Source organism: Balaenoptera musculus, chromosome 18 (genome assembly GCF_009873245.2).
Source record: "Balaenoptera musculus isolate JJ_BM4_2016_0621 chromosome 18, mBalMus1.pri.v3, whole genome shotgun sequence".
NCBI classification, from domain to species: Eukaryota; Metazoa; Chordata; class Mammalia; order Artiodactyla; family Balaenopteridae; genus Balaenoptera; species Balaenoptera musculus.
In genome coordinates this window covers 1548268-1559442 of record NC_045802.1, presented here as the reverse complement: position 1 = coordinate 1559442, position 11175 = coordinate 1548268, and the positions used below count along the sequence as shown (strand labels likewise).

The 11175-nt window shown below is 43.6% G+C and overlaps 1 protein-coding gene across 1 annotated transcript in view; it reads left to right on the top strand.

Moving 5' to 3' along the window:
* The first annotated feature begins 1647 nt into the window (after nt 1-1647).
* The window catches only part of MICU2 (mitochondrial calcium uptake 2), an 88950-nt gene continuing 79422 nt past the window's right edge, over nt 1648-11175 (top strand). Inside the window, exon 1 of the mRNA XM_036831482.1 lies at nt 1648-1866. Coding sequence (XP_036687377.1) covers nt 1660-1866 — 207 coding nt within the window. The 5' untranslated portion in view covers nt 1648-1659. The remainder of the gene's footprint in view (nt 1867-11175) is intronic.

Here is an 11175-nt window from a genome sequence, read left to right as displayed (position 1 = left end):
GAGGACTCTTGGCACCTTTGACATGGGCTGTAAGTTACTGCATGCCCCAGGAAAGCTTCTGATGCCTTAGGGACATTTCAGAGGCTGAACCAAGTTTATTAAGTAAATGGACTCTGAAAAGTAAAGACCAGCGAATGGAGGATCAGAGACTACAAAACAAAGCCAAGCCATCTGCCTCAGCTAAATCATTTCTTATAATCAGTGGAACGGCCAGGACTGAGGTGTTGCCCAAGCCTGAGCTGGGGAAAACAGCTGGGTCCCTGATGCTAGAGACATGGGGAAGGTGTGCTGCTGCATCTGACTCGGGGCCAAGTGGGATAATAGACACCATCCAACACTTTATTAGAAGAGTTTAAAGCCAACACTCAGCAAATAGTGAATGCCTGAAGTAAAGAGACTGACTCGCTGAGTTCATTAAAAACTATTTCACAGGTTCAATCCCTGGTCCTGGAAGATCCCACATGCCACAGAGCAACTAAGCCCATGCACCACAACTACTGAGCCTGTGCCCTAGAGCCCGCGAGCCACAACTACTGAGCCCACGTGCCACAACTACTGAAGCCCGCACGCCTAGAGCCCGTGCTCCACAACAAGAGAAGCCACCGCAGTAAGAAGCCCACGCACTGCAACGAAGAGTAGCCCCCGCTCGCTGCAACTAGAGAAAGCCCGTGCACAGCAACGAGGACCCAATGCAGCCAAAAATTTAAAAAATAAAAATAAATAGAATAATTTTTTTAAAAACAGAAAATCTTATTAAAAAAAAAAAAACTACTTCGTCAAAGTTAGACGGCTGGGAGAGAACATGATTCAGCAAAAACCAAAGAGCGGACGAGAATGTAAGGAATGGAAGGATTTAAAAGACGGCGAAGACGCTTTTTTTTTAAGTTCGCCAGTTTTGCAAGACAAAAAACGTCCTGGAGATGATGGTGGTGATAGTTGCACAACAACGTGAATGTACTTGATGCCACCGAACTGTGAGCTAAAAAATGGTTAAGATGATAGTGTTATGTATATTTCACCACAATTGAAAAATACATTTTTAAAAAAGTTTGCTTAGCTGCCACAGTGAGACACTAGAATACAATTTTTTTAAACCAGGTTGTGTCCTCGAGGCCTGTGCGGAAGCCTGTAGAGCTTGAGCAGCTTTCTGACTCAGGTTAAAGTGATTCGGAACGCAGCCTGTAGGATGCAGAGCCGACCCGGTTCCTAGGACCCGCAGGGCGTGTCCGTCAGCGCCCAGCACCAGGGACCCGGTCGCACCGCCTTGATCACGCCCTCCGGGAAAGCGGCTCCCGGCTCACCGCGACCGCCGCCCGGCGCCAGCCAGCCAGCCGCCTCGCGCGACCCCGGCCCCAGGCCCTCGACCCCCGCCAGGCCCTGGCCCCACAGGACACGCCCCCCTCACACGGCACGGCGATCCTGGTGCCATCCCCGGCGGCATGCCCACTCTCTCCCGGCCACTGCGCCCCGCCCCCGGGCAGGCCCCGCCCCGTCCCCGCCCCGCCCCCGAGGCCCCGCCCCGTCCCCGCCCGCAGCACGGCGCGGGGGCTCGGGGGCGGGACGGAGACCGCCCGGGTCTCGCGACACCGCGGCCGCGCGCGAGTTCTCGGGGCGCCGTGGGAAGCGACGCGGACGCGGCGACTGAGCGCTTCCGCAAAAATGGCGGCGGCGGCGGGTGGCGCGCGGCTGGCGGCCTGGGGCGGAAGGCTGCGGCGCGGGCTGGCTGCCGGCCGGCAGGCCTGGCCAAGCTCCGGGCCCGTGGCGGCGGCAGTGGTCGGCGTGGCCCTGGCGGGAGCAGGAGCAACGTGGTACCACGGCCGCGTGAACGTGGCGGCGCCCCAGGGCGGGCTCACCGTGGTAGCCCAGGTACGGGACGGGCCCCGTCAGGCAGCCCCGCCGTGCCCCTCAGTCCTCGGACGCCCGGCGGGTGGAGGGTGCGGGTGAGGAGTGGGGGGCTGGGGCGGCCCCCGGCAGCCTGCGCCGCGGACCCGCGGGGACGGTGGGGGCGTGTCCCGTGCGCCCGGGCCCGCAGCTGCGCCCCGTGGTCCAGCTGTCCTAACAGGTGACCTTTTTAATAATAAAAGAGGCAATCGGCTGGTCGATGCTTGCCAGGTTTGATGGTCAACTGTCAGGAACAGTATCACATGTCGTAAACCTTCATGCTTCCGCGGACTCTGAGTACCACGCAAAAGACGTTTGTTTTAAAACTATCGTGTTTGAAAGTAAAGGTCATGTTCCCTGGTTCAGTATCAAATTGTCACGTAAAACATTTGAACATTGGAAAAAGAGTACTACTTTTTAAATATTCAGAGGACATTTTAATTCTTTTAAGTTTGTGTGTGAATATTTTTGAAAATTAAAAGCAGTATTCTTTTTCTGTTGGTTAGATTTACATTATGCTTTTCTAAGTGCCTTGAGTTCTGAAAAACTCAACGGTCAGATACAACAAAAGAGAGGAAAGCAGGCCTTGTGAATTAAAGTTAAGTATTGACATACAGTATTTTTACTTGTATTGAATTAAGATGCCACAAAGTTAAAACGGGCAATAACTCTCCCCCCATTCTCACACCATTTCTGATTACAGGTGGAAGGATCTAGCTAACGGCGTTTTATAGTATTTTTGTTCATTTTGTGTGAAGCAGTTCAGTTTATTATCCATCTTTGGTTTCTCTGCCTCTGTTCTCAGCCGCTGAGTTCATCCTGTTTAGTCAGTCTTCCCAAGAGTATCACTTTAACCACATAACGTATGCTTCTTCAGAAACCATTAGTGCCTCGTGCTCCTAGGATAAAATCCACATTTTTAAATTTTGTCACGCAGAGCCATCTGGAGTCACGCTCTGACCTAGCGCTACTCAGACACACCTTCTTTCAAAGGGGTTCACTCCGCGTGCCCAGAAATGGCTTCGGTTTTACCCCCTCAGCAATTTGTAGATTCCGGGTTCAGTCTGTCTGTGTCACTGTGGTTTTCTGGCCCACTGCTAGCCTGTTTGTGTTTTCAACTCCTGACAGGACACTAAAACTTTACACCAGTGTGGTGTTGCCAGCTCCCTTCCCTCCCTGCAGCCTTTGGTACTTTCAGACCAGCTAAAGTAATACAGAAACCATTGTATTATCAATGGGTTTACAAAGTCTGTTGACACAGCATTTGCTTGATCTGCTGTTGGACCACTTCTATTAAAACAGTGGTTTTCGTCCTTTTGCCACCCCAGTGGACTTGAAGATGACCTCACCTTCCTCTCAGCAGCAGTGGCTGAATCCAGCAGGAATTGAGGGGCCTGTAGTTTGAAAACTCCCTCCACCTCACTGACTGGGGTAACATTCCCCTAAGAGGGGGCCTGTCAATTCCACTGCCGCCCCGGCCGTCAGCACCACCGCCGCTTTGGAGTCATGTGTGCATGGTCGAGAACTACTGAGATAGATGTGCTCTTGATACACTTTTATGTATTATATAGTTATTTTACTTAACATTGCAAGGTGGTACAGTCTTCCTGACACGGACTTAATAATAGTGATAATGTCCTTCATTTTTAGTCATTACAGTAAGTGATTTTTCCAATAAAAATAGTGAATTTATACTCACTGACTCATACACTTTTCAGATTTCCATTGTGACCAGTGCTTGCGTTTGTGAGGGTCAGTCAGGAATTAAGGGTAGAATTCAAGGTCATGAAACAGCAGATATGTTGGCATTTCCCTTCTTTCTTTCTTTGTTCTTTCCACAATTATTGAAGTGCTACCTCTGTGCCAGGCAGTATGCAAGGGGTGGGGAATTCAAGACACGGTTCAAGTGCTTACAGTTTAGTGCGGGGGCAATTTTAATACAGGGCGATAGGGATGGTAAGTGCTGGGTGCTCTGGGGGCACCTGGAAGAGCCCCTCCCACAAGCTTGGGTTCCTGAGCAATGACCTGTAAACTGACACCTGTGGGATGAATGGAGTTTGCTGGGCAAAGAGAAGGGGAGGAATACTGCACGCCAGGCAACAGTGTTGCAAAGGTCTGGAGGGAGGAGTTGGACTCAGTAGGATGAGAGCTGTACAAGATGAGGCTCAGAACGGGGAGGGGTGGCAGGGAATCGAGTCATGAAGAAGAAGTTTTTATCCTGAGGACAGCAGGGAGCCATCGTAGGACTTCTTAACCTTCATGGTCCCCCAAGAATACAGGCATAGAACTCAGGGAGTCTTTGAATTTAAATAGAAAAAGATTACATTTTTGTCTTCATTGACCTATAACTTAACATTTTCCTCAATTGTGAATGTAGGCAATTAGCTACAGAAGTATTAACAGTAACCGACGGTATAACAACCTCAACCTCATATCTTTTCCTATTCTGATACAGTTGTTACAGATATCTCAAAGTATCACTTCTTTGAAATTACAGTGCTTATTAAACATGCCACCATATCATGTTATTTAAGGCATAAATCAAGAATTACACATATTACTATATTGCAGATTTGACCTGGACCTTTGGAAAGAGTATGGAGACTTTAGTGAAGGGAATGGATTGAAAGTGAGGTCGGGAGCTGTTGAAATAATTCAGGAGAGAGTTGGTGATGGCTAAATTAGTGGATGAATTTGAAAGAAGTTTAGAAGATAAATTTGCAGAGTCTAAGTTGCAGGAGTCTTGTGTAAAATGTAATTGTATTGTTTCAGAAAATATACAGGTTCTCCCCCACTATCCAAAAGTAGAGCATTCCTATGAAACCTTTTGTAAGCCGAAATGGGTAAATCAAAGGAGCAAGTTACCTTAGGACACGTCTTGGTAAGGGGAGCACAGCGTAAATGGAGATGCAGCCCAAATGCTCACAGACACAGTGCAGAGCTCTGGCATCTGATGCTGAGATGCTGAGTGTAGTTCCCGGGGCCGCCCTTGCTGCCTGGGCTGTGCGCTGCCCCGGTAACGGCTCGCTGAAAAACAAAGGCTGAGCACTTCTGTCGATTTTTGCCTGTTTTCGTAAAAGCGAAAATCTTCTTCAGGTTTCTTTGGGTTAGCGGAAGCGGGTACTGTGTAGGTCTTTGGTGAACTTTGGTGAAAGCGAAGTGGCCTGAAGCAGGGGATCCCTGCAGGATTCCTGAACAAGTGATTACATCTGGACAACATATTGCTCCTACAGATATCCTTTAGGGCGTGACTTGCTTTAGAGCATGTCAGCCTGTCAGTTACTTGTATGTAAGCTGCTTCCTCTGAAACACTTAAGTATATTTGAAAACTGTTATAGATTTTAGTATTACTCTTTTGAAGTATTATTATATTTGATTCTGGCATAGTAAAATCAGATAAGAAATGATAGAAGGGAGAAGACAAAATTATTCTATTATTCCAGTCCATTCTGCTTTAAAAGGATAGCTGCATTCTTAATAAACCTTGATATATTAAAAAATATAGAAAGTTATTTCATGGAGAAACAGGAGCTCTAGAGTTTTCAAGTTGCAATGGCAAAATAATTTTCTTCCTGCAGGAATTTCAATACTGTGTAACAGTTTTTTTGCTATTACTGTATTTTGTTATTGCAAGCTAGAAATAATATATTGGTAAACCAAAAACTGATGAAAACAAACATCTCCATATTACTAAGTAAATCCTCAATGGCGTGGAAGATCAGACTTAAAAGTAAAGCTTTTCTGAATCATTTTGATATTGTAAATCCTTGTAAATAAGGCCTAAAACTGAGGGGGGGAAAAAGTAAAGAGAAAACCATAAAGCCAAAGTTAAATGCATTACAGTTTGCAGGTGACAGCAGTGATAATATTTTATTTGTTCTTATTGATTTGTTGAATGAGTATTTCATTTATTCTCTAAATTTTTATAATTTTTGGCCTTATATTAATTTTCAAATTACATGTGATATTGAATATATGTTTCCCTGACTTCATAATAGGATTTTTTTGGTTTGCTTTTTAATGAAAAATTTGTCCACCATGTTTAAGATAAAATTGTTTTGTATAACCTAGTCCATAATACTGTATAAATGTTTTTTATTCTACATAAATCCAAATTTTTTATTCTGTAGATTCATAAGTATCAGATTCCCTTTGATATGTTTATTTATATTTGTATTTATAAATCCTTGGAAGCGTTTCTTAACATTTAATTCATTTTTCTTTTCTTTTGTAGAACTTATCACTCCCTGAAATTATTTTATCTACTTGTTTATTTTGTCTCCCCCTGAAGAATGGCCTCTTCTTTTTCATCTCATTCTTGGTGCCTGAAACATTCACAGTCACACAATGGCACATACTAAATGTTTATCCAAAGAGTAAATAAATGAACTGCACTATGTAATGAAGTGACCTTGTCTAACTTTGGTTTGATTAGTCTTTGTAGAAATAATAGACAGGCAGTTTCTAGAAATGTTCAGAATCAGCTCAGTTACTAAATGTCCTCTGTATACTCGATTACACACTTAGAGTCATAGAGACATGCCATTTTCCCAGTAGGAAACCTAAGTAAATAAGAAACCTTGCTCTTTTCTGCTATATCCCAAGAGCCTAGAAAAGAGTCTTGTGCATAGTAGGTGTGCTAAGTATTTATTGAATGGGTAAATAAATTGATGAAATCTATAATGAAACAATAATTGGTATACCTTTGTCTCAGAAGTTTAAAGGTGGGTCCATTTCACCTATTACTGTGTATGAGATTTAATTTTTAATTCATATTGTTAATGTTTATATCTGTCTTTATGCAGCAAACTTTTGTCCTGAGCTATCACATTAAAATATCAAAATTAATTTTAGAATAAAATTAATTGCATTTTCATTCCAATTACTGAGATTCTTCAACTTGTAAGCCTCAAGTCAATTAAATTATTTTTAAATTTGGAAAATAATCCTGACATGTGGCTGAAACCAACTGTATTAATAGACACTATGTTTTGATGTTGTAGTTAAATGCATGGCACACACTTTGTGTAGTGTTGATTACACTGACTGAAGATTTAAATACAACAAGGTCTGTTTGTTAAGAACTGGCTGAATTCCTCTTGGGGGAGAATGGTTTGGGTTTGCATGGCCAGTGTTTCCCGTGAAGAGTCAGCCCCCTAAGGACGTGAGTGTGGCCCGGGCTCCACCGGTGAGGGCCGGCTGCTTGCCTGAGGGCAGGAGAATCGAGCACGCAGGCAAGTCTGGGCGTAGAAACGGAAGGGAGAGAGGGGCGTGGGACTGGAAAGGGTGTGTTCTCTTACAGCCTGTTGATCTCCCCTCCTCCCACCCAGTCTGAAGTCTGGTATATTCTCAGGGCTTGGGCAGAGTTACACGCGGCTCCTGTGGTTTAAGCAGAGGTGGCATCGGATGGAGCGATGCCCAAGAGAGGCGGCTGGAGAATGCAGTCCCCCCCCTTCCCAGGTTTTTAGCAGCACTCCTGGAAGGGGTTTTTGTTTTGTTTATCCTTAAGTTTTATTGAGGTGTACTGTATATATTCAAGGTGTACAACTTGATGTTTTCTTTGTGTAACAAAGATCATCAACACAGTCAAGCTAATTAGCCTCCGTCACCTCATGACGTTACCGTTGTGGGGTGTGTGTGTGTGTGTGAGTGTGTGTGTGTGTGTGTGGTTGGTGAGAACACCTAGGATCTACCCTCCCAGTAGACCTCAAGCATATGATATAGTATTGTATGTATGGTGTATACGTATAGTCATCGTGCTGTCCATTAGCTCTCCAGGACTTAGTCATCCTGCGTAACTGACACTTCGACCCTTTGATCAGCAGCTCCCCATGCCCCAGCCTCTGGCACCCACCATTCCACTTCGTTCTTCTGTGAGCTTGACTCTTCAGATGTCACAGATGAGTGAGCCAGGTAGTATCTGTCTGTCTGTATCTGGCTTATTTCACTGAGCATAATGTCCTCCAGGTTCATCCATGTTGTTATAAACGGCAGAATTTCCTTTTTCAAGGCTGAATAGTGTTCCATCTTGTGGGTAAGGGTGTGTATCGATATTGTCTTTATCCATTATCTGCTGATGGCAAACAGGCTCTTTCCATAGCTTGGCTCTTGTGAATAAAGCTGCAGTGGCCCTGGGAGTGCAGAGGTCTCCTAGAGATAGCGATTTCACTTCCTTTAGATACATACCCAGAAGCAGGACTGCTGGATCATACGGTAGTTGTAGTGTTAATTTTTTGAGGGATTTTCCACAGTGGCTTCACCAATTTCCACTCCCACCAGCAGTGCATGAAGGTTGCCTTTTCTCCACATCCTCACCAGCACTTATCTCTTGTCTTTTTGATAATAGCCCTTCTGACAGGTGGGAGGTGATACCTCACTGTGGTTCTGATTTGCATTTCCCTGATGGTTCGTGATTGTCAACACTGTTTCATATATCTGTTGGTCTTTTGTATGTCTTCTTTTTAAAAATGCTAATCAGATCCTTTGCCCATTTTTTAATCAGGGTTTTTTTGTTTTGTTTTGTTTTGTTTTTGCCATCAACTTGAGTTCCCTATATATTTTGGATATGAACCTCTTATCAGATGTATGGTTTGTAAATATTTTCTCCCATTCCATAGGTTGTCTTTCACTCTGTTGATTGTTTCCTTTGCTGTGCAGAAGCTTTTTAGTTTGATGTAGTCTTGAGAATTTTTGCTTTTGTTCCCTGTGTTTTTGGTGTCATATCCAAAAAAAAAAAAAAAAGGTCATTGCCCAGACCAATGTCACAAAACTTTCCCTATATTTTCATCTCATAGTTTTACTGTTTTGGTTCTTACATTTAAGTCTTTAACCCATTTTGAGTTAATTTTTGTGTAAGGTGTGAGATGAGGGTCCAGTTCATTCTTCTGCATGTGGCTGTCCAGTTTTCCCAACACCATTTTTTGAAGAGACTGTCCTTTACCCATTGCGTGCTCTAGGCACCCTTATTGAAGATCAGTTGACTGTAAATGCATGAATTTACTTCTGGTCTCTTTTTCTGTTCCATTGGTCCGTATATCTGTTTTTATGCCAGTACCATACTTTTCAGCACCTGCCACTTCTGGTTTTATTACTGTAGCTTTGTAATAGATTTTGACATCAGGAAGTGTGGTGCCTCCAGATTTGTTCTTCTCACTCACGATTGCTTTGACTCTTCAGGGTCTTTTGTGGTTCCATATGAATTTTAGGATTTTTTTTCTATTTCCATAAAAAAATGTCATTGGGATTTTGATAAGGATTGCTTCGAATCTGTAACTCACTTAAGTCTGTTGCTACTGAGAGGGTGAGGACAGACAGTTGAGCTCTGGGTGTGGCAGCAGGGGAGTTGTTGGTAACCTTGACAAAAGGCGTTTCAGTGAAATACTGGGGGCAAATTTAATTGGAATGTGTTGAGGAGAGGCTGAAGTAAGGGAGCAAAGAAAGCGAGTAGAGATGCTTCTTTCTAGAAGTGTTGCTATAAAGTGTATTAAAAGAGACACTGGCTGGGAGAATGATATAATAAGGAGGCAAAAATTGGTCCAGCTCTGTGGGGGTGATTATAGGTGGAAGTCTTTGAGGAAGGAGGTTACCTGGAGTCAGACCCCAGGTAGAAGGTTGGGCTTTGAGACTAACAAGTTTTCCTCCTTCATCCTGACAGGAGTGAAAGCAGAGGGCATGGTTAACCCTAGCAGCTGGCTGTAGACAGGAGACCCTGATGGTGAGCTGCTCTCGAAAACTAGGAGGTAGAATCAGGGAAACGTGGGCGGGTCAGAAGGGTCAGAGCAGTAATGACTGCTGCCGGAGAGAAAACCCAGAGAGGGAGGGGGCGACGGGTTAACGCATTCATGAAGAACGAGAGCTTGAGACAGTAGTTAGGATGAATGTAGGACCACTGGCCACAAACTTCTCATGGCTTGCTTTTGGTGAGTTTTTCCAACGTAGCTAAAAAATACTACCTAACGAATTATTTTTAAGAAGCCTTGGGCTTCCCTGGTGGCGCAGTGGTTAAGAATCTGCCTTCCAATGCAGCGGACACGGGTTCGAGCCCTGGTCCGGGAAGATCCCACATGCCGCAGAGCAGCTAAGCCCGTGTGCCACAACTACTGAGCCTGCACTCTAGAGCCCGCGAGCCACAACTACTGAGCCCACGTGCTGCAACTACTGAAGCCCACACGCCTAGAGCCCATGCTCTGCAACGAGAGAAGCCACCACAATGAGAAGCCCGTGCACCACAACGAAGAGTAGCCCCTGCTCGCCACAACTAGAGAAAGCCCACGCATAGCAACGAAGACCCAATGCAGCCAAAGATTAATTAATTAATTAATTAATTTTTTTAATGTCTAAAGCAAAAGAAGCCTTGGTATTATGAGTTTAATGAGAAGAATATATTGCATCGTGGCATTAAATTTTAAAATTCTAAAATAGTAAGAGAACATCAAATTGGTGTTTCTTTGATATTATTTAAATTCACATTTTGAACTCATATTTTGTGAGTACAACCTGACTAAAACAAATGGTGGTCACAAATTTTAAATAAATAAAAGCAAGGAATGTGGATCATCATGTTTAAATAGTCAAACAGAAATATGTTAACTGGGAAAGCGATTTTGCAAGTGTCATTAGATGCAGGACTCTCTTTTTCTATTGCATATCAATGAATATTTTAAAAGCTCAAATAATGTATTTAATGAGATGGAACTATTTTAATTTGCTATAAGAGCCCTAAACAATTCATAAAATTAAGTTGGCATTGCTTTCTTTTATTTCAAGTTATCTGAGTATATTTGTGGTCATTATTTTTGTGAAAAGGGGAGGAAAGGACATCAGTAAGACATTAGCAAGAGTAAAACAATAATATATTGGAGTCTACTTGGTTGCAGTGTATTTGTGTGCAGTGCATTGGGTTTAATGATAGTACATTTAAAATTGGTATGCCAAGGGCAATGAACTTTATAGCAACATACAGAAGTTTAATAACCATGAAACATTGTAAGCCTAATGAAGACTAAAGCTTTCTTGCAGCAGTAAAGCAAGAATGCAAAGAAGTTTTTATACTTTATTGCCTCAGGTAAAAATGTCTCTAGAAACACATAAGTGATGACAAAGCTTTGATGTTAATGAACCCAAATGGAAGTCAAAAATCAAAGTGTGTAAATGGCCAGATTATGAAAAAAAAGATGACAAAGTTATACCCTCTAATTAGATGTAATTTGTGCTTTTGGCATAGCTATTTGTCCTGCATGAATGAGAGGTTGTCTTACTTTCCTTCCTTGTGTGATAGGACACTCTTTCTATATC